The sequence below is a fragment of the Pagrus pagrus genome (assembly GCF_965226575.1).
Source record: "Pagrus pagrus genome assembly, chromosome: 6".
Taxonomy (NCBI): domain Eukaryota; kingdom Metazoa; phylum Chordata; class Actinopteri; order Spariformes; family Sparidae; genus Pagrus; species Pagrus pagrus.
The window spans coordinates 19,184,522-19,209,043 of record NC_140190.1 but is presented as its reverse complement, the minus strand read 5'-3'; the positions used below and the strand labels follow the sequence as shown (position 1 = coordinate 19,209,043).

The window sequence follows — 24,522 nt, the reverse complement described above, 5'->3', positions numbered from 1 at the left end:
ACTGTGGGTAGAAAAAGTCACATTTGGCTCTTAGAAATTTTATTCGCAGTTATAAAGACCAAATTAATAATCCAGAACATGAAAGTCAGATTAGTAGATAATAAAATAATTGTTAAATACAGCCCTGCTTCAGTTTAGCATTATTTATGATTAAAAAGTCTTATTGACTCAACTTTTCTATCAGCACACAAAAACAAGAACCCTCATCAACAGTCTGGCCAGTCTTTTATTATCAACATAATTACAGAACAAAGGCAAATGAACACAAATAATCATAATGATCACAATTATAACAATAATTAACATTTTTAATAATAGACACTTTAATCTGTAGTGCACTTCAAACCACCGCACGCCTCCGTGTTAAAGGCAGTCCAAGGACAAACAGTCTGCTGAGTTGAGGAGGCGTTTCAGCGGTCACTTCGTTCAGGAGATGAAGACTTCAGTGTTTTGTTCAAAACACACGGGTGCAGTTTGTCTCTCTAACGGTTTATGGACATGAATGTCACATTTATTGCTTTAAGTATTGTCTCCTGACAGTGTGACCATCTCATGGGGATTGTACACATAAAGCAAAGCCTGTTGAGGATGGTGTGCACTTATCCATTAATAGGTTGGTACCAGAACCCAAGAAATAAATCTAACGTGTGATTAATACAGAGGGTTGCCTATTAGTTTGCCCACAACTTCCTTATTATCATTAACTATTGCATTAATTTCATTAATTCATTTGTTTCCACTTATACACTTTATTGTCAATACAATTCACTAAGAGTCACTTTTTAGACATTTGTGATTAAGCATTTCATGGGCAATGAGGCATTCTCAAAACATTCAACTAAGCCATAACAGACGAAAAGTATCTCTTAACTGTATACAAGATCAGTGGTGCCAAACCTAAGAGGTCCGAGGATAAATCTGAGGGGGCACCAGATGATTAAAAGTGCAAGAAAGCAAGAAAATATCTGTTATCAATCAATCCATCAATAATTAATCAACTGATATTTAATTCTTAACTCCGCCAAGGAGATTATGTTTACGCTCGTGTCCGTTTGCTGTTTGGTTGAGCCCAGAATAGATCCCATTAACTTCTGGTGCAAATCCCGATAAACGGACGCATACAGGAGTTTTTCCTCACTTTCTTGAACATGGTGAGATAGTGTAGGGCATTTTTCGAAAATTTCGTTAATTTCCCGGGGAACAATGCATCTTAACGAAAAACAGATGCAGCGTATTCAGGTGGCTGATCCAAATTAAAATCTGAATCCAGCAGATTTTAATTAGTTTTTTAGCTTGATTGAATTAAAGGGAACTGTTGGGCCTTGGCGGAGGTATGCGCTCTTCCAAAAGTCTTACTTTGATAATGATTTTAAAGAGTATTACTTATTATCTACTTAACTGAGGCTCTTTAAATGTGGACCCACAACCTGCTGCAACCCAGGTGACAGGAGCTTCATCAAAGAAACATTACAAGGTGAAAGTTCATGTTCTCAAAAACAAACGTTAGAAAAATCCCCAAAAAGTGACGTCCCAACTCGCCCCTCCAACAACAACAGACGAGATCAGTGCATTTAACTTCAACTCTTTCTCTCTCTATTGTTCCAAAACGTACAACATTAGAAAACAGGCAAGTGCTGATTAGGCTGGTGCAAACCACCTGTGCATGGCTGCATGTACAGCAGGTAGACATGTGTGAACACACACACACACTAACACACACACACTCTTATTCACGCAGCTTTTTCTAGTAACCACACACACATATACACACACACACACACACTCACTCAAAGCAGCACAGAAATGGTGCATTTGCAGTTTTGTTTAAAATATTTGCAGCACTGACACTGAAACCTCTTTCTGAAGTCCAGTCTGTCTATAAATTTAATTTTCCAATGTAACTCTACTTGCTCCTCCAGTCTAAGTTCATTGGTCCCAGAGGCACATAAGCGCAGCTAAAATAGCTTAAAACAAGACAGTAAGGAGCAGGGAAACTAAATGATTAGTTAAAAAATCTTCAAATTAAAATAAACACCTCAACATAAAGGACAGGGTTGCTCAAATACAGTATCGGCACTGAAACACCAGTCAAATCATAAAAAGAAAACTAAGATTTTACTGGCTATTTGATTCTTTTCAAAAATAGATCCTGCCATTTTACGTCATAAAAACAAACTTCAGCTAAGCCAGTAGCCAAGAAAATCACCAGAGTTGAAGCAGTTGCCAAAAGCTGCAATTGTAGGAAGGAGAAATATCACACCTGGGTACAATAGTCTGAGCAAAAACTTACTTTTCTGATCTACTTCAATCTTAAATATATAACAGAGGAACTAAGTGCCAAGACATTTAATGTATCTGCAACATGACTGCGGTCAAATATCCTCCGTAAGGCGAATATTGTCATTCACACTCTCTCATACAGAACAATTCAGTGTTGATTTTCAGTGTTGTTCAGTGCTCAAAAAAGGTGGAAAATAAAAATTAAATAAAATTGGAGCAACAGGGATTGGTGTCTGCCTTGATGACTTTTTGATACTGCCACTAGGTGGCGCCAATGTATAAAAAAATTCAAATCCTACATTATTACTTGTTATGAGCAAGGAAATCCAATTTAATAAATATTTTAGGAATTAAATATTGAGAATTAACCAAAGTCAAGTTGCTGTGTTTCCTTAAAGAAATTCTGAATGGTAAACTGTGGATCCTGAGCTACTTCTCTGTAAAAGTAGCTTCATTTTCATAGAAAATCAACCCCAAAAATTTCCAATTCAAATATGACACGGACACAAAAAACTGCCGGTACTCACAGAGTAAAGTGCATGTGTGAAAGGGGCTTAGCTTACACTAAAAGCATCTGAAAATCAACATGAGACATGTTCCTGTTGAAGGCACCAACACACCTGATGCCCTGATGTAGTAAAACCTGCACATCTGGCAATGTAATGAGATCAAAACATCTGTTTGCAGCGAGTATTGTCACCCAGGTCTGAGAGGACTGGAACGGAAAGAGGGGTGGTCAAGTCACTACAATCATTGTCGCATTGTGCTCATCTTCTTTAATCTCTGAGGTTCTTCTGTTACCAACCACAGGTCACCCACCGCCCTCGTCTTCCTGTTCCTCCATGTTTTTGCGGGTCATCCTTTCTCTCCGCTCCGCCAGCCGCTGACATCGAGGGCAGTCTTTACCTGCCCGGAAGCAGTTGCGATGGTAACACGCGTGGCACTCTGAAAAGAGAAAAAAAAACAGAAGAGTCAGGGGTGTGACAACACACACATTTACAACACACAGATGAAGATAACATCATTTACAGCTCTCATCTGCTAAACCTAACACTGCAGTGTTCACAGAGATTAACCAGTTTAACCAGTTTACCGAAGATGACATGTGATGTTTCAGCCAATCACAATCAGACCTGAGGGAGGCAGGGTGAGAGGGGAAGTATAAAAGGCTGAGAAGTTGAAGGCAGCAAGGCAGAAGGAGAGCAGGTATGAGAGAAAGCTGATATCCTGAGAAACACCCACCCTAAACCTGTTCAGACTCATCCCATTCTCCCTGAGGAGTGTTTTAAAACTCTTCTGTCTCAACTTATCTGCTCTAACAGATACTTATGAGTGCAGTCTATGTCTGAAATTCTTAGTATTTGTTTTAAATGTAATGAAATGTAGATGAAATGACAGGAAACTCAAATTCAAAAATGGTGTTTATTACATGTTCACATGAAGATGAAGCTTAAATAAATAGCAGGCAGATGTGAAAGCAACTAAAAGCATAAATTACACATTCATTCTGACACATATCAGTCTTCCTTCAATAAAAAATCTAAATAAACACATAAATGGCTTAAAAACAATCGCAGATGAGGCAGCGTGACAACAGGCAACGTTTCCTCTCAGATCGAGGAAGAGGGGAGGAATCAGCTACAGTAGTGCGAGAGTGGAAAACAAATAGGCTCCTCCACTGGTTCAAGGCAAACAGGTTTAACAGACTATGCATACAATCGTCCAAAGGAAACTGAAATGTAAACGTTTATGAGCGATACACCGCGCTGGAATCATTTATCATCCCTGTGGTCGAGTCAAAAGCCGCACAGAGCTGAGAACCAACGACAGGAAACTAAACCACTGGTGACAGCTTCAGTTTCCGTTCTCAAGCTGTATATCACAACACCAACACACACAAAGCCAAAGGCATCCACCACCAAACAGGTGCCAAATATCTACCCTCCACCAAAGTGCAACAGTCAGAAATAAAGAAGAAATACAAGAAATACCAACACCACCAAAGTGCAACAATCAGAAATAAAGAAGAAATACAAGAAATACCAACACCACCAAAGTGCAAGGAGCTACATGAGAACAGTGTGTGGAAAATGTTTCAAACCAGCAGATGGTTGAAATGTGCGAAACAGTGATACATCAGGAAGTCAGAATCAAACCAAGCTCAACTTGTGCAGTCCTACCTCTCTGTATTTCTCTTACTTAAAAGGAACATTTCCAACATTTAGGGAAATATGCAGAGTTGTTCACTCTCATATTATTATTATTATTATTATTATTATTATATCTCTCTGCTGAATGTGAGGCAACAACCACAAGGACGTCATTGCAAGAAATAGTACAGCGCACAGCTCCCCGTTAAACAACAGCCTGATGTTCTATAATCAGGTGCTTTGTACAGATTAATCACACAAGATATTACCTGCTAATTAGTGATCTTGTTTGTTATCTCTGGACAGAACCAGGCTGTAGGTTTTTCCCCGTTTCCAGTCTTTAGGCTAAGCTAAGCTACGCTAAGCTAACCAGCCCCAGCATCACATTAATTGTACAGACAAACCTATTAACGTTACTTAAACACTTATTTACTAGTTCTCGTAAAAAAATACTGTCTAATCTGCCAAAATATTCAGCACTGTCAGTGTAGTTGAGATTGTGCAGCCCTACGGAAAAAGTATTTGAAATTTACAGACTCTGAGGAAAACATGTGAAACGAGTGGACTTTTCTTGACGATAACTAATCCTGAAGTCATCAGATAATTCAATCTGGACAAATACAAGATACTGTTTTATCCAGCCGATCCATTAAATATGAAACTTTCAGCATCTTTGTGAACTTTAACTTGGCTGATTTGAGCCTGAGCCGTTTGAAATACTGTATACTGCTTTCACTCTTGCCCTCCATCCTCCTCACTGCAATCATCTACCTCTGCACTCTCTCCTCCACTCTCTGTCTTGCTTTCCGTTTCTGTCCCCTCCCTGTTCTTCCTGCCTTTGGTTACTCTCATGGCTTTGCGCGTTTTCCGACCTCTCCAGGTAGTCCGGGTAGTGAAGGCCGGCTCTTCCTCCTCGGTATCTACCTCTCTTTTGTCATCACTCTCCCCACTTCTATCCCACTCTGCCCTGCTCCTCGCTCTGGAGAAAACGCCAGACATCCGATGAGGTTTTAACAGTTTCGTAAATTTCTCGACTGCACCAGGTTTTTCTGTTTCAGCTGTTTGTCCTTTTTCTGAAATGTCATCACTCTGCTCGTCCTCCTTCCTGGATTTTCCTTCCTCCTTAGTTCCCGTTTTGTCCGCTTTGTCCAAAAATCTTTCCTCTTCCTCTTCCACTTCTTTCTTCCCTTCATCCTCAATATCTCTTGAGAATCCTTTGACAAGACTTGCTAAGCCTGACACCTTCCAACGTCCTTTCCTCTCTTGTCCGACTTCATCTAAACTTTCCACGCTGCTGCATGTTTCACTGTCACTTCTGTCTCCTTTAGCGATGCTCTTCTTTAGTCTGTCTATGTGAAGAACCTTCAATAAGTTCACTTTTTCCCTTCCCAATTCCTTACTCCTTCCCCCCTTTTTGCTATGTACCTTCCTTCCTCCATCTTCTTTATCACACTTTGTCTCCTCCTCCCTCTCCGACTCTGTCCCTCTTCCCTGTCTCTCCTCTGCTGTGTCCCCTTTTTCCTCTCCACCCTTCACCTCCTGGCTCACATTTTTCTCTAAGTCCTCCTCCCCTCCCTCCCCCTCTCTCCTGTCTTTGGAGAGGGCCTTTGCCAGCCTACGAGGATTGGAGATTTTCCAGTCTCTCCAGGTAAGTGGAAAGGAGGGGCGGGGGGAGGGGGCTCTCAAGCCACCCAGGCCTGCCACCGGCAGAGAGGGCTCACCTTCGCAGCGCTGGCACTTGTTCAGCTGGAAGGGGAAGATGATATCTTTGTCGTTGCCGCAGAACTCGCACACGAAGCCCTTCGCCTGGCACAGCTGGGGAAGTTCGTGGCAAAGAGAAAGAAAACAGACAGGCGTGAGATGAAGATGGGAATTTCTGGTTATTTCCTGACATTGAAGCGATTCTTAATACTGTATGATTGCTCACTTTGTATTTCAATTGTGTGTTTTCTCACTGCTATAACTGGATAAACTCCACATTTAAAAGCGGATGGTTATCTTACCACACAGCCATCTACGTGCATGGTACCAAGTTTAAGTAGTTCTTTCATTCGGGGAGCCAGATCACCGTTGCGCACAGCAGAGAGGTCATTGAGGGAGAAGAGGTGAAGGTCCTCGGTCAGGTGACCTGGCAGGCTGTCGAACTGGTCCAGCACCCTGAGCGACACACATAGAGACACACTGCTGATGTTGTACTTTTGTACTTGAAGATTTTGAAATGATTATGAAACTTAAAGAAAACGTGCACGAGCAGACGTCTTACTCTTTAGCAAAGCGACAGGTCTTGAAGAGATTTTTCATGTGAAAGAGCCGCACCCTCAGAACCTGAACAAGAACATGGAGAAAACATCATCTTGTTACTTTTAACGTTCACTGACAGACACACAGTTTAATACATGATGGAAAGAACAGGAAGTGTCCCTGTGTTCAGTGTCCCTGCCAGCTGACTGAGGTCAGCAAACATCCAAGTCCCCTCTTTCTATTTGCTAGTAGGTATAAACTGCCTTCTGACCAAAGTCCTTATAGGTAAGTCTTGCCACGCAGCAGCCACCTTGGCCATAACTTCACTGTCAATATTTACTTTGATACAAAAACAGCAGGTGTATCATCACCGACTGCTGAAAAGGTCTGGTGACTTTGCCCTACAACAAGGTTTAAAACTCTTTTTTCCCCTCAATCCAAAGTGCCGTGACGTGATGCCACAAGCTCATCCTACACCTAATGTTATTCAGCACAGGACCACTTATAGTTGAAGATTGACTGATGGTCGATGACATGATATTACTGGTTGAATTAGTTGGTTCAAGCTTACGTAAGCACATGTGACATTTTGTTTAACAGAGAGAAGACATGACTGGACTTTGATTCACAAAAATACAAATAAATGGATTTTTTTGTAATTGTCTGTCATATATTGTTAAATCGGAGCACAACATGTCGACCGTGGGCGTAATGTAAAATGATCAAAAAGTAATTTTCCATTTCAGCTCGACATTAATAGGCATTAGCTCGATATCCTCCTCTTCCATGCTTATTAGAAGTCCATCTGCAATTCTGCCTAAACACATAACTTCATCACACTGTTGTAGAAATAAGAGGCTCTGAATTCAAAATGAAATTAATTGGCGCACAGGAAATGAAGTTAGATTGACTATTTCATTAAAAATAGATTAAATTAGTGGTTATAGGCTATCAACCAAAGACACATGCAATATATTTCTCATGTCACTGCTTTGAAAGGATTGCTGTAAGATTAAATTGTAATACTTAATATTCTGCATGTGTCAGGCAGTCTTGTATCCACTGAGCAATAACTCCAAGAGACTTACAGGTTAAGTGCCCTTTTCAGTATCACCTCACTGTTGGTTATCATTTGTATAAATGGCTCTATTCACTCTGAGTTGCGACCCACATAATTTGAGTATTTTAGGTGGAAGAAAATCAGTCACAAGTTAAGAGTCATTATTTTTACAATTAGCATACTTGATGCTCAGGGACCCACAGTAATTTCCGTCGACAGCGGGTGTTTAAATTACACCATTTATCAGCTAATTTTTTAAACATCATTGAAACTGGTCATTAGGGTGGGATTCCTTCTAATTAATGTTATAGAGAAATGAACGCAGCCAAACATTTGCATTCATCGTGTTAATGTGTTATTTCTCACCCTGACAGCCTCCAGAGATTTGTTCTTCTTGTACAGGCCACTGTTTATGTCATTAGGGTTGAACAGCGGGTCTCCAGCGATCTTGCTCAGCAGGTCCCGGGCAAAGTTGCTGACGTAGTATTTGCTGAAGTCCCACTTCCTCAGAACTCTGCCGGGAACCACCGCCTGGGCATTCTCATGGCAGCACTGGCAGAAGTAGCGGCCGAGGTATTCACAGTAACGCATTCGCTTGATATAATCTGTGGACAGGAAGCAGAAACAAGATTTTGAAGCAAATTATTTTGAACAAGAAGGAAAGTATCTCTGCATACTATTTCTACACATAAAGGGAAATGCCAGAGGAAAACACAAAGTTTTATGCCAGCTGGTCAAGTTGGAAAGCAAGTTTCTTAGTTGCACCTGTGAAATTAAACTGAAAACAAGAACTGAAACTGTAAATGGGAATAAGACATTCAGTACTGTGATGCTACTTACTCTACTACTATGTGTGTGTTTCTGGGGTCTGCTGGACATACCTGGGTCGATGCGGGTGCCACAGCCAGCGCAGCGGTAGTTCTGTTTAGCCACAACTATCTTCCTCCTGACAGGGAACAAAACATGTAAGTAACATTTGTAGCACAAAGAGCGCAGACAGTGTTCTTCTTTATTAAAGGGAATATGCATCGTACAACTTTAGACATGGCCCACTGGATCGACACCAATCTGATCAATATTTAGGTACATAAATAGTTTTATGCCAAAATACTAAGAAAAACAAACATATTTCATAAATTATGTCACATACAGCCACTTATGTTGGTCTTTTGCTTATTTGTGCTCTTGCTAAATTTGATTAATTTTCTCTACTTTTAGAGCAAGATGTTGTTTCTCTCTGGCTCTTTTTGGAAGCTTTTTTATCTAAGCTGTATTTGCCATGGATGCAAAACCAGAAACCAGAGGAGACTCACATTTTTTGCTTATTTTTTGTCTCCATACAGTTACCATGAGAGGAGTCACATAATAAGATAACACTTGCAGTCTCACTATCACTTCCGAAACAGAAAACTTCTAACGTCATCATTTAAGATCACCCACCAATTCCGCTGTGATTTGCCTTTCATTAGCAAATATTTTTATATATTTAAGTTTGTATGTGTGTCAGGAAAAACGACAGCAACAATATGGGAGATTAAAACAGGAACAAGTGAACAACAAAATAAAAAAGAAGAAAAAGAAAGTGAGAAAGTCAGTGAGGGCAGGTAAAACCTGGGGAAGACTCACTTGGGGGCGGGATGAATGTTGAAGATGATCTGCGGTCGGGGCGGCGCCCACTCCAGGTTGCCTCGGACCCGAATCCTCAGTTTGTAGATGTCTGCGTGTTCGCCATCGTCAGGCGAGATCGGCAGAGAGTCGGGGATGGGCAGCAGCTACGGGGGAGTGAAGAAGTGGAGTGTGTTTAGTTGTGTAGATCAGAAGGAGTGCCATGTGTGGAGAACTGCTGATCTGTGAAGGAAGATGTCGTACCTTCTGTGGAGCGTCGTGTTCTGGAACCAGCCAGTCGAGCTCCGAGGCTGCAGGAAGCTGCATGCCCTCAAACTGCCTGAGTAAACCCATGGCTACTGACTCAGCTGAGTTAGACTGCAGGAAGGATGGAGAGCTGAAAATACACAGAGGGACAGAAAATTCTTTTAAAGGACAACTTTTTTTATACACAAGTTTTTCACTTGTTGTTTGTCACTGATCCACAGAACTGACATGAACTCAAAAATGAGAAATATTGAAAGTCTTATGTGGTTTTAAGGATTTAAGTCCCTGTTGGATTTAATATTCTTGCAAAATGACATCATCATTTATCATCAGTAGTAAGCAAAACAGGAAGTGGCTGTGTGACTTACATGGACTCTGAGCTGAGAAAAGACCTGCCGCTAGAGCTGACGCTGCGCTTAATGTCTGCATCTGTAAGACAAAGTAAAATAAAGTTATACAGCTTGTAGAGTTGGTATAACTGTCACATTATGGATGGATTTGGAAATGAAGCAGCAGTTGGCTGGTGCATAGCGTTAATTTGGCACCACTTGCTCCAGCTAAGCAGCATTCAATGTTTTGAGACGAAATCATTTGAGAGAATAAATTAAAAGACGACAATCTCTTCCCATTGATCCTAAAAGCAGCATCACATGAAGCATTTTTTAAATGTAATTTAGCAGACAACATGCACGAAAGCCAGACACATTCAGAAGCAGAGCATTTCTGCCATATTTCACACTCCACAAACAACATGTAAGCAAAGACAATAAGCAGCACAGGTTTGGTAGGACAGGAGAACGCTTGTGTGAATGTAACAGCTTCTTTCTATCAGAAGATCAACACCTTAAAACAATGTTTGGATTCAGAGCAGTTCTGGGTTATAGTCAGTCAAAGCTCTTGGCAAGATTTTTCGAGCTGGATGAGCAAGTTACTCAGCTGCACGGCTCAACGAGTGCCCTTTGTCATTCATGTGCAGACACTGTTCCCATTGGAATGATTTTAAAATGATGTAATAGTTGTATAAACAATAGTCAGATTGGTCTGAACAGTGTGTGAGGATCATCTCACATAATCTGTCATTCATCGGACTTCATTTGCATTTACAGTTTAGCGACACAACAGACACGGGCTGATTTTCATCAGTAGCCACAGCAAAAAGCACACGAGAGCAGACAGGGCACGGAGATTGATCTTGTGTCCAGAGGAGCGAGGTGTAATTGCAGCACAGTTAGTGCAGATTAATTCAGATTAGGAGGAATATTTCTTGGCATTAGGCAAGAACGCAGTCTGTTAGAGCACAATCTTGATCTAATCAGCACTGAAATGCAATCGTACACGTGATTTTAGCTTTAGTTCAATTTGGTTAGGTTTAAGGGTTTTGGTTAAAGGAATTCGTCATTAAGTACGAATCTTTTGGGATTATTAGGCCGGATAGATGCATTCAACATTCAATTGACGGAGCTGAGACAGTTGAATATAATAAGACATTAAAACATAACATTTTTATCAAGATCACAATATTACCACAGCCAAAATCCCAAGCATATCTGGTTTCATACTGCATCACAATGTGATATTAGTCCAACAGTAATTAGCTGCAGCCATGTTCATAATATTTCTCAGACATAACCGCTTGTGTGCGGCTAATAAATTCACTTTTTCGGTGCTAAGTTTTGACATAAACAACCACAACACAGAATCGCAGTTGTTCAAAGAGGAGCAACAAGGTGGAAGGGAGTGAATGTGACAGCAATCACACCTCATTCTCACTGGAGTGGAATAATGACTAATGGGGTGGATGATGGATGAATGAATTTAGTGAATAATTCCCGTAGTTACAGTCACCACAGACACTTGTTAACTTGTCTCCTCCCTGAACTCTAACAAGTCCAGGCACATTTGTCCTGCTGCACCACCAAAACCCTGAAGCACTGAGCAACAAGCATCAACACAAACAGCCAAGTGCACAATTCAGCTGCGGTGAGGAGGCAGCTGGCTCGTCTCCAAACTGAGAACTTACAGTGCTCCCTGCCCTGCGTTGAAACAGTTCTTACATGAATGGGGGGCCGTACCAGGAAACTAATCTTGTCATCTTAAGAACATCAACAACAACGGGGTGTAAAAACTTCTTCTTAACAGCCGAACAGTTTTTAAATAAGTTTAACAGTTGGCCTCTGGATTATTTCCAACTTTCAAAAAATGTTAATGAATACAGGAACTGAACACTTCTACTGTTCATCCTGATCATCTCGTGGAGTATTCTGGTGTTTGGATATCAGCTCGATCTGGAACATGCACATTTGCACAGCGCCAGTAATGGCTTGGTTCATGTTGCTTTGTCTTTGTCCATTATACTTCATCATAGCTTCTGTCCAGAACTGTTTATATTATCATTAAACAGCTAGTTGTGAGTCCTCAGGAGACTTTTAAACGGGCATTCAAATACATTAGTAAACTAATCCAAAGTCACATTTTTAGTAAAAAGATAAAAAATTAATTTAAAAAACTGGCTATCATATTATCATTCCCTTTCATCAGATGGTACTGCAAGACTTCAAGTGTACATATATGCAGCCACGCAAACTCAAAAGTGAATTTAGTCAACTAATGATTATTTCATTATTGATTAATCTGCAAAATTTACTGGGAGTTATATACACGGGAAGTTTTAAACATAAATCAATCAGTACAAGTAGTGTAAATGGCCAGAGATACGGCTGAAGTGCCACCAAGTTTAGCAGGAGGCATTAAAAGAAAGAAATTCTCAGTTTGGAGTGGAGCCACCAGCTTCCTCTCAGAGGAGCAACACCACAGTAAACAGTCTGCGTGTAGCTGTGGAGCCTCGCCCACCCGTCCTGCCTGCAGATACCTGAGAAGAGGGAGGCGAGTGACAGGGAGAGGCCGTTCTGAGACACCGCCAGCAGGGACTGACCCTCACAGCCATCTGAGGGACAGAAACTAACACTCAGCACGACCGTCACCACAAGCACGCACACATTTTCAACAGTCCACAGCTGTGTGTGTCGGCGTCACAGTGTACTGCACTGATGCAGTACAAGGGCAAGTCATGCAGTTATACAGCTCAAAGATACAACAAAGTTTGTGAGCTCACACCGCAGTGCAGATATACACAAACAGTCAAATACATTAAGTACATGCACATTTAAAATCCCACAACCCATGTTAATAGTATCAAAGCAATACATGTTCAGAAACGTCTACATGTTAGTGATTAGACTCTCAGTTACCATTTGTCACACTAAACAGCAGTTGACGTCTTTTCTCTTAGTTCGGAGAAAAATGAATCCTAGTAAACTCTGCCTAGAATAAACCAGAAGCTTCCCCAGACCAAACACGCCCTATCAAGTTATCATGACCATATAAATCCTAGATAACCTGACTCACATGATCGTCTGTATGAATAAGTAACTCTAATAAAAACATTTTACAGTCACAAACACTGCAGACATTCATTACTGTGACTTTTGTACTTCATGCTCTTCATGTTTATGGTCCAGAGTTAAACGTGACATGCTTGGTGAGCAACATGAAGCAAGTGTGGTGATGAGGTTATGAATTATGACCGAGGCAGAAACAAAGTCATTCACACAGACAAACAATGAATTCTTTAGAGGCTTCTTAAACATTTAAAATTTTAAAATGCAATACTTTTTTTCCCAATGTAGATGCCAACATTTTCTTAAGCAGTAGCCTGTTCATCATCAAGTAAAAAGCAAAACTAACGGAAATGTGCAGTCACGTGCCAGGATTAAAGATGTTCGGTCAAAATTAGTAGCGAAAATCGAAAATATCAAATTCGGTTTTTTGCTCTTTTCTCCCAGTGGCTCCCTCATTCCCTCTCTCTACCTCGTAGTTCGCACTCCTCCACCTCCTCAGCTGAGCCAGAGTCCGACAGGCCCTGGTAGGAGTCCTGAGAGCTCCTCCTAGAGCCTCCGCTGTCAGTGGAGTGGAAAACTGCAGGAGAGGAAGGAGACGAGAAGCAAAACAAAGAATGAGACAGAAATCAACAGCAGCAATTGACATGGAGACGCAGCTAAGCTAATCGACTGGCAAAACTCTTAAGACCCAACCTGGTAAAATTCATGGCAAAATATTTTTATCATGCCAGAAAGTTGTTGAGTTTTTGACAGGACTTTGCACCATCACAGATCACAGCATTTCCCACATGATTATCTGCACTGATGGACCTTGAAATACATTAGGGGACATAGTTGGCTGCACAGATACGTCAAACTGGAATCAAATCACCATGAAGTCCAAGCTGGGAACCGCTGGGAAGCAGTTAGCTGGCACAATTATTCACTTTTAACGGATGACATTTATGGTCAATTAAAAGATCAAGAAGCAAAGCGACGGCTCACACACTGCAGGGCTCCAATTTCAATATTATTTAATGCACCCAAGTAGATGACAGTCTATCAAATAATTGGTTGCAGTGTGCAAGCCATCTTTTTGTTTCATGTTTTGCCCTCTCTGGCTTGTATGTGTGTTTACACTCCTATTTTTGCAATTAAAAGATCCTTTGACCGATGTTGGAAGAAGTCACTCTGATAATCTAGATTCCATTACAGAAAAAAAGCATATTTGTGAAAGTTACCTGGATGTATTCTTGTATGTATATAATCAACTATTAATTTCTTAGTCATTGTAGAATCACATGAAGAAAACTCATCATGCTTCTACACAGGGGACTTCTTTTCCATCCAATAGCTGATAGCGTTGCCTTACTGTGCTGAGAGGTTGCGCAGGGCGGCAGGCGGCTGCGTCGGATCTGCTGCCTCCGAAGGCGGATCTTCTGTTTGAGCTGCTGAATCTCACAGTCGCTGTCTCCCTCCTCCTCGCCTTCCTCCTCCTGACGCCGCAGGTTGTACTTCATCAGCTCGATGGCAGCAATGAGGGACTCGGAAATGCTGAAATGAGCATTCTCCTACAAAACACAGAGGGAATTAGAAATCTTTTCAGTAATGCGACAGAACTGTAGTTTTAGTTTAGTTTTTTCTTGAGTTCAAATGGATGAGTCCTGACCTTCTCAAGATCAGCACAGCTGCCAAAGTCCTGCTCTGACAGGTAGCTGATGAGGCTCTGACCCTCTGACGGCTTCCTGAACATCCCATCTGGAACGCCGCTGTGCTGGGATCCATCTGAAAAGACCAAAACGAGAACACAGAAAATACACAAAGCAGAAACAGTTACAATAAACTGCATTTTATGTTGGATTTTAATGTAATATATACATTTTTTGTTTTAAAAATCCTGCTAAAAGCCAGCTTCATGCTTTCAAAATATTTTACCATCCAAACCATAAAAGTCTTCATTGAGTCAGATAAGCTATAAATATTGTGTCCAATAAAACGCTGACCTAACTATGACCTTCCTGCTCAAGTCCAGAGTGTTATGTTTATGGATCAGCCGACACGCTCGGCTCGCTACATTCACATTCAGGAACGGAAGACTAATTTTTCTTCAAGACACATTTCACGTCAGCTTTCCTGTCAGACTTCCTGCCATAGTGAAGTTTGCTGTGGACTGACTCGCACCTTCCTCGAACATCTAACAATCACTGGTTGAGAGCACTTTTTCCTACTCTTGTAACCATAGCTACGACAAAACCTTTAAAAGTATTGCAAACACAAAATCAGTAAAACTCACGAGACTCCATGTAGAGGGACCCGGGGGTGCTGGCATCACTGCACTGAGGTGAGAAAGAGCCGTAGTCCTTCATAGGGTCGCCTCCTGCCGATTCTGACAGACAAACAGTCCATGTTAAAGGCCTGTCTTCACTTAAATGCCACATGCGTCCTCATTTATATATAAAGAGGATTAAAGGCTGTTTTGATTTCTGTGTCAAACAATAAATGAATCTATGGAGATGGTTTTATTTGAATGCATGCAGAAAGAAAAGCATGACTGCTCAGGACTTTAAAGATTCAGAAGTGATACACTATGTATTCGTTGGTGGAGAAGTGTGATTGAATTCTCATTTTAACTTAAATAAGCTTATTTTATATTGTATTACACTGCACAGCTGTACTTTTCTGACAGTCCGCCCACATCCTCTACGTGTAACAAATACAGGAAAACATCTGCTTTGTTCCATCTCTGTACACAAGGATTTGTTAAATTGTGGCATTAGAGAAAATGGTATATTTTGTATTCCTATCAGGAGAAAACTACAGTTTATATACAACGTTCATGATAATGATGAAAAATGTGTGCATGAACAATATGTAACAGAACAGTAAAAGAGGTGATTCAAGGCCTTGTTGGGTATTTGACCTGAGTAACACGAACAAAAACTGTTTGAACAAGAAGGTCAAACACCAAAAGACATTATGAGCTGAAGGCAAGACTTGAAATGAGAAGGGAATTGTGGAGAGTTCATCAGCATGCAGGAGATAAATGAAGGAGGGTAGGGGGGAGTCAAATGATGGAGCACAGTGGAACTGCACTGCCAACCTGCTACCGGATCTTCTATTATTATGGTGATTTTTCGGTGGCCTCCGCCTTCGCACAAACCGTAAACAGGGAGAGAAGAGAGAGGGATAGAGCAGAAGGAGAGAAAGTTACCTCAAGCCAAGAGGAGGAAACAGTGAGCAGAGAATAGAGATGTTAATTCAGAAGCCTTCAAACAGGAAGTGTGGCCGAGCTACAAATAACTCAGACTATATCGGTGCAGCCCCATCGAATTCACGCCTTCACTTCATGCAAATATTGTGAAAAAAACAAAAAAAAGCTGTTAATCCGATATGTTTACAGGAAGTATTTCTAACCATACGTTTTAATCTGTGACACGTAGCACAAAGGAAGACATAAACCAACTAGTAGCTGTAAAAGAAAACTGAAGTTCAACACTTCAGTATGTATTATATTCACTCTCATGTAACATGTCTGCCTATGATACAATCATAATGTACACACAAGGTACAACTGGACAAGATTATTCAACACTTGCTGCAGTTTGAACACGAGGAATGCATTACTGCTTTAACGCACGAATACGCATTAGAGTCTACATTAGAGAAGTTATTTTTAAAAACTAAAGAAATAAATAGGAATAGTTTCCTTTCAACCTCTATAATTCAATACAACATAACTAACATACAAATAGATGGAGGGTAGCCCAGCGATGTCACACAAGTTACCTCAGAGTTTACTCACCGTTCCTGAGTTTCTGATTGATCCCCGTGTCAGAAAATGATCGCGTATGTCCTCGGGACCCCCGGCCCGGCCCCCTCTGACCCTCTGAGAAGGACGAGCGTCTGGGTGGGGGCGGGGGTGGAACCAGGGAACCCCGTTGCGGGGTCAGGTCCGGGGTCTCGCTCTGCTCACTGCTGTGGGTGGAGCTTCGGCGACTGCGTTGCCCCAGGTTGCCAATAGCCAGGTACTCAGGTCCATCGTCGTAGTCGCAGTCACAGGAGTCCCCAGCCTCGGGCTGTGGCGAGGTGAGGGAGATGCAGGGAACTGAGACGGAGCCAGGAGGGGGCGTCACAACCCGATCGCTCTCCCCTGGCTGGGTCACAGACACCCAGGGAGCTCCAAGGTTGCTAACTGGAGAGGTAGTGTCTGCAACAGGACAGGTAGAGGAGGTGAGAAGGATTAAAACAAATGCTGCTACAGGCCTGCTTCTCTGTCACTTCCCTTTCATTTGCTCAAGTTCGGCTGATGTGGAATGGAGAGTACTAGAGTTACCTTATAGATGTTATGTTTACCTTGTGTTTTCAATTTAAAAAAATTACACTAATGTTAAAATATGTTGAGGAAAACAACTCTCAAACAGTTTTATCTACTTTGGTGAGCACAGCCCGTTCAGGACGTTGAGTTTTGGAGGCTGTATCACCACATTCTTCAATAACAATCAGGCCTCTGTATGGGTAAGTCAGTCAGCCTATTCACATACAAACTGTAGCGCATTCATGGTGCCATCCACCAACCCCACCCTCTATAGCCCTGAACGTACGGATAACAAAATAGTGACATTTCACATGATTCACTTAAAATCCTCGACTTAAAGCTATGGTCTACGATTTGAAAGATTTGTTGTTATTATTAACATCATTTAGATGGTGGTTATGACCCAATAGTACCACCTACACAATGTGGAGAGTAAAAGGAACCAAAAAAATCCATTCTCTCTAGTGTCTGTAAAACTGAAAAGAAATGGACCAACAGGAACCATCCGGCCCGGATGGCTCCTATTGGATCAATTTTCCGATCCAATCCTCGCTCACTCTCCTGCTCCTGCTCACGTCTGGTCCCGACCCACTTCCGCATTTGAAACTACAAGCGGACAAGAGGTTTGTTTTGCTCTGAGCAGTTCAGCTGCCTCTGCTCGCCCCACCACAAAGAGTCAAAGAAAGAAAGTCTGTCACTGAAAAGATACACACCGGAGATGTGAAACAAAGAGGGCTCAAACCGAATAAACATGGGTCATCGTTTGAACGGTGGCGAAAGGTCCGTGAAGATATGGACCCGGTGCTGATACAGCGGCGTTTCTGTTGAGCAGGTAACCTTCGTCTCTATTGTGGATGTTGTGACACAGAAAACTTTCATGCTGATGCTGCTTATGACTGTGAGATCTGCCGTTAGTTTGTTTCTGTGTTATTAGACGTGCCTGTCGCTGCAGTATTGTCAACAATTGTTTACTTGTTCGACGGAGACGTTAGCCTCTATGCTAGCATTGTAAGCTAACAACAAGTCTGAGTAGCACCGAACAGCAGCTGGGACACACACAGGATTGTTTTTCAGCCACAATGTGGAAGCGATCGTTGTGATGAAAGCTGACGGCAGCATCTGTTAGTCTCTTGGCCCTCAGTAACTTTTAGAAGTGGCTAACTTAGCTGTTGTAACTTATTACGTAGCTGTAAGGAAACGTAGCTGTAGCATGCTAATGACGTTACGCTAGCTTGGCTGTGGAGCTTAGCTGTGGACATTGTAATGACTTACAAGATTTACGTGAGTTTCAACGTGCATTGTAATAACTTTATCTGTGAATCCGACATCGTTACTCCGCATTCAAAGCTGGGCTGTATTTGGTTTCTGCCGGTTTGTTGCTCTTGGTGCTTGTTGCGGGACGTATAAAGTTCGTTGAAGAGAAAAAAAATTAAAAAAAGCTTGTTGCGGTAGGTATAAAGTTTGTTGATGAGAAAAAAAAAAAAAAGCTTGTAGCCGGAGGGGGTGTGTCGCGGGACTCCGAGGGGAGAGCGATACAAGCTCGGAGGGGAGGGGTTAAGGAGCACAGAGGGGAGGGGGGTGTGTGTGTGGGGGGATGCTTTTTTCAAACCTTTCTCAGATCGTAGACCAGAGCTTTAAACTGATTAATAAGTGAAGTCTGGTCCAACATTAATCTGTCGGCTGAGATTTGTGATTTGATCCCTTCAGCTGAATCAGAAGATACTACAAATTAAAAGCATGAAATGATTAAAACTACATGTGTCATCCTCCACCCGTTCCTCACTTGTACTGTTGCTGTTGCCGTTTTGGGATCCGCCCCCCGTAGTGTTCCCAGAGTTGAGGCCTGTGGCAACTGCTTCTCTGAGGGAGCAGTTGGAGGTGGTGAGTCGGCGATTTAGAGATTCTCCTCTGAAAGCTGAGTCAGCGCTCCTCCAAGCCCCTCCAGCACCTGGCAACACACACAGGCTCTGGCTCTTCAACAGGCCCAGACACGGAGGGCCCTTCAGAGGGGACAGCTGGAAGGTGACGAGGGAGAGGGAAAAACATTTAAGGTTTTGAGAGACCCTCTACGGGGGGGGTTGAGACAACAACACTCACTCATTTTATAGACCAAAATAATTAATAATAATAATTAATAAAATAACCATCTTCTTCTCCTTCTCCTCTGATGATAATATTTTTGTATTCATGTTTTGTATTTACATTTTAAATCTGTTTCTATCATAATTACAGTGATAAAACATAATGTCAAAAACAGATACACAAGACATGAATACACAGAATGCAAAAACAAACAAACAGAGATCATGTCATGAACTTAAAAAGTCATGAACAGATGATGAACAAAAGATTTAGAACAAAAATTATCATGGATGACACATAAATGCAGCTAAGTAGACTTAATCTCACCCACCCCGACAGTGTCGACCTGGGCCAGCAGTTTGGGGTTGTTCTGCTCCACAGCCTCCAGACACTGGAACATGGCGGTCACATGGGGCTCGCTCAGCAGAAAGGCATCATCTGAATGACAGAGACAAACAAAGAGCGGTGAGGAGATAAGATAATGACGGAGATAAATAATGGGATGGACATGAGTGAAGACAAAGAGAAATGAAAGTGAGAAGTCTTTCAGAAGGACAGAAATAATAAGGAGGAGGAACAGAAAGTATCATTTCAGCTGCTTCTTGCTCTCGTATACACTTCGACTGAAACTCACCATTAAAGTATTTACGCGTGTGTCCCAGGTGCCGGAGGAGAGGTCGCAGCTGAGCCGACAGCATGTGAACCTGTAAGCTGTGAAGCAGCCAGCGCTCGGCCTTGTAGCTTTCACCAGCACTCTTCATCCCGCTGCTCAGTACAGGCTCCAGGTGACTGAACTAAGGACGGGGGGGGGGAGAGAGAGTTGTGAAACATATTGTGAGGGGAGAGGTAGATTGGCAAAGAAGCTGGCAGACTGACAAACACTTTTTATCTGATTATAAAGAGCAGGTTTGCTGGTAAAACAGCATGACGGCCTGCATCATGGGATTGTATTTACTCCGACATACTGATGTTTCTCTGCAGCCAAAGTAAGTCTGCCTGTTTGGATGATACTTCATCTATTTGTCTAAAAAAGCCATGTGGGAATGGTGTAGATACAGTTCTGATGTAGACGATAGGTCTGACAGTCTAAACTGAGTGGGAGTGAGGAGAAAACAAACTAGAGGACGAGACGTCTACAACCAATCGTCACATAAAAATGACATCAAGGTCAGGAGCGATGTAATCCCTGCTGGTCAGAAACAGAGGCTGAAATGAAGATAATTAAACTCCAACTACTGTAAATCCTTTTGTTGTTGCACAACTTAACTTAACTTTAACTACTTACTGGGTGTGTTCTTCACGACAATAAAAACACTGCATGTTACGACTTTGCAAAAGAAGGAACTACTATTTGGCAGCAGTCTGAGAGTTTCATACTACCCATTTTCACTCTCCAACAAGTTTTGTCACACACAATTAACAGTTAAATGAGTCAGTTTCCTGCCACAGCGGCTGGTGGAGCAAACAGACATATTTGCCAATGCCAAAATATAACATTGAGCAGTGTATGGATTATGTAAGTCATTAGCTTTGCAGCCTAGCTCCTATGTTTTCACAAGTAAATCAGGAGTTTATTCAAGGGTTTTCTATACCATTATAACACCGAGGCTAGTGCTGACACATACAATACCTTGAAAAATATCAATATTTGATACCCCAGAGAAAAATGTATACAACTTTCTGAGCATAAAATGTTTCATTTAACGTAACAGATAAATAAAGCATGGCTTGTTCACTGTGTGATGAGGGGTGGGGGGGCTGCAAAAACCAAATACATGCACGTAAGTCTTCTACAAACCGAAGGGAAAACGCTGTACGCTCTCCTGATATTGAGGACAGCTGATCATCAGATTGAATTATCAGATTGAATAAAACGCAGAGGCATCAGACCTTTTGTTGTGTATAAATAGGAATTAAAGAACTGAAACACACCAGCCCCACCACCTCCTGCAGTAAATATGGAACCTGAAAGGTTCAAAAACTCAAACTGATTTAAGCTTTGAAACAGACGAGCAACAAGCTGACTCGTGATGATTAAAACTGCTGTGCATAAGGGTCAAAGCCTGTGTGGTGACATTTTATAATTACATTTGTGGCTCATCACAGTCAACTTTACAACTGCTGTCATTTTTTGTTCCTTTATGTTCAAGAGCAACACAGACAGATGTGATTACATGACTGTAATCACATTTGTCTCCTCCTCAACATTAACTTCAAATCAGTAAAGTCCTGATCACTTACGCCAACTGCTACGTAACATAATGAAAACTGCAAAGTCAGTTCACAATGTGACAGCTCTAGGTCTACCTCACACTGTTAAATGAGATATAAATGAGGAAAAACAACAGTTTGTGTGCTGACTCAACATTAAAATGTTTAAAAACAACACTGCACATGGCTGGCAGCGACCATACCTGTTCGACGTGCGAGGCGAGGTGGGGGCTGATGTAGCGGACGCACCACACAAACGGCCAGTAGTCTCTCTGCTTGTAGTACACCTGCAACACAAACCAAGCTGTTAGCACATCCCGGCTTCAACAAACACAGTAAGCTAACAGGAAAGTCAACCGATAATGGCTGTTAATACCCATCTGATGTTGTGTTGCAACGATTAGTCGATCAATGAAAAAATGGTTTCCAACCAGTTTGATACTCATTTATTTCAGTAAATAAAGCGACAGGCACCAGAGCAGACAGGGATGCTACAGGTGTAACATGGGTCATATGTGAATACTGGGGGGTTATGGGACACACCTTAAATCACTGACTCCTCCATGTTCAAACACATGTTGTTTCTACTAACCAACATGCAGATTGTCAGGTCAAAGTTTAACAAATGCTAGCGTTGTCCTGCAAATCATCCAGAAGTGGAAGAAAGTGATCAGTTATCTGCTTAGAGACTGGATAAAAGCAAATAAATCAGATCTCTTGAGCTCTGACCTGCTCATTCTTCAGGCCGTGGCTCAGGATGTTGTTCATGTCCTTGTGGAGGCGCTGCAGGCCGCCGTAACGAGACCACACGTTGGGGTTGTTGGTGGAGAGAAGACCCTCCACCGTGGTCTTCAGGCTGGACAGCAGCTTCCAGTGCTCCCTCCTGTCAGGAAAACAGGGCAGCAGGAAGGAGAGAGGCAGGGGGACACAAGGGAGGTTTAGGAATGAGGAAGGAGGTAAAGAAATGCTGGTGTTAGCAGTGTTGTGGCTTGAATCATTACTCACGTGAACAAAAGTACTTTTCCTGTTATCAAAAATCAAGTCTTCAGCATTTTAGTTGCAATGACCTAGCTAGATGCAGTATTACCACATCTGAGGCTAAACAGATGACACTGTCCCACTCCCTGAAGAAAGTCTCAACATTGATATCCCGTATTACAAGCCACAATGGCTGATATGGAGCCACTTGGCATTGATCCACATAACAACAAGTTGCAAGTCCTTCTCAGCGAGTCAAATCTTATCTTTAGGATACAGCTATGAAACGCTGTTGTATCAAGAGTGTCTGATACAAAGCAACATTATATCAGGTGACAATCCCTCAGAGCCATAAAGCTCCGGCTCATATGCTCCTCTTTTTCCCCTGAAGTCAGCACTCAAACCGAACACCACTGAAAACTAGTCACATAGCTGCAACAGGAAAAAAAGGGTCCTGTGACACTGCACCAACACTTGAGGGTGTATTCTGAACATAGGGTAATTCAACTCACTTGACACAATATATTTTATTTAAGCATGTGGTGTGTGCTTTAATGCATTATAAGATACAAGAAGTAGCTTCTTAACATAAAGTATTGAAGTTTAAACCATCACCTCAGACAGAGAAAACAGAGACTGTCAGAATGAAAAGGTACAAATAACACAACAAGCCTGTCTTTATATATAAAGCAGCAGCATCACGAGTTCAGCCACCGAGCTAACTAATTAAATCACATCATGTAAACAGGCTGAGTGTTAGACAACATGGTCCACAGTGTGTGTGTGTGTGTGTGTGTGTGTGTGTGTGTGTGTGTCTGTGTGTGTGTGTGTCTGTGTGTGTGTGTGTCTGTTTGACATCATGGCATGAAATTCTATAAGGCTCAGAGGTTGTTGAGGTTAAGGATTGTTTTCTTTCTGCTTAGTGTGTGTGTGTATGTTTACACCTGTATCTAAAACATCCTAACAAGCACTCATACTACTGATACATTACACACACTACTGATATTGAACCAGTATGTATGCTGTATGTTCACCGTTCACATTGTTGTTGCAGCCAACTCGGTAGAAAGTTAGTGATCTTATGCAGCATTTCCTCCGAGCAAAACGCTTCAAGTAATCGTGTTAACAAATGCTAATAATGTAATAACTCTGGGAAAACAACAGGTGCATAGTATTATTTCCATTAGTAGGGTGTGAATAATCTACACAACACAATCAGCGACACATCGCAATGTCACCTGACAGCTAGCTTTAGCCGTTAGCACAACCTAGCCTAGCTAGGAGATAGCTTGCGTTAACATTTGACACTATTGACGCTAATTGCTCTAGCGGTTAGCAAAACGCATGTACGGATTCCCTTGATGAAACAAAACGTTCAGTAATTAGCCAATCAGTTGACCTTTCATATTAGCCGGGTTGACAAACCTCGCAGATAATGTTGTCCGGTCGAAGCTGTCAAACATTGACATGTCAGGTTAGCCTAGCCTAGCTTTAGCGCTAGCACTCCAGCGTCAGTAATCCACCAGCGCTCTAGCTATCTAGCGAGCTATCTCTGTAACATTGCTAGAATAGCTCAGTTTAAGTTGAGCTGCAGCTCGAAAAGTAATTTCTTGTCGTCTTTGTTTAACAAGCGAGTGGACTCTGAGTGGTACGGTATCTAGTTGTGTTGTTTTTATAACCACAGTCGCTCTTAGCACAGCTAGCCGGGTAAGTTAAGCAGCCCAGCCCAGGCTGTCACTCTCACCTGAGCTCCTCCGCCTCTCCCTCTGCCGAGATCTCCATGTCATCAGGCCGGAATCGAGTACCGTACACAGCTGCCAGCTTCCCCGATAACTACCTGTGTCTTATCAAGGGAAAACGGAGTTTTAACCCAGCAATAGGGCAGCTTGAAAGAGTTACCCGGACTTCCAGTCTTCTGCCATCTCTGCCCTGCCTGTCCGGGCTGTGAATCAAAAC

General features: G+C 42.0%; 1 protein-coding gene across 3 annotated transcripts; it reads right to left on the bottom strand.

The window, feature by feature from the left end:
* Positions 1–208: 208 nt before the first annotated feature.
* rubcn (rubicon autophagy regulator) lies at positions 209–24,522 on the bottom strand. 3 transcript variants are annotated; one of them, XM_084354334.1, is made up of 22 exons: positions 24,311–24,522; positions 22,318–22,471; positions 21,792–21,875; positions 20,012–20,171; positions 19,709–19,815; positions 19,079–19,310; positions 16,783–17,187; positions 16,081–16,128; positions 15,274–15,366; positions 14,650–14,765; positions 14,353–14,551; positions 13,471–13,578; positions 12,473–12,547; positions 9,972–10,032; positions 9,601–9,733; positions 9,358–9,503; positions 8,613–8,677; positions 8,098–8,336; positions 6,694–6,755; positions 6,434–6,587; positions 6,152–6,245; positions 209–3,225 (listed from the first exon to the last, which is right to left on the bottom strand). In XM_084354334.1, exons 1-22 carry the CDS (start codon positions 24,346–24,348, stop codon positions 3,092–3,094), a joined length of 2,907 nt encoding a protein of 968 aa, XP_084210460.1. In that variant the 5' UTR covers positions 24,349–24,522; the 3' UTR covers positions 209–3,091. The 3 variants fall into 3 exon arrangements, with proteins under 3 accessions (XP_084210460.1, XP_084210462.1, XP_084210461.1); XM_084354336.1 differs by lacking the exon at positions 12,473–12,547; XM_084354335.1 differs by lacking the exon at positions 16,081–16,128.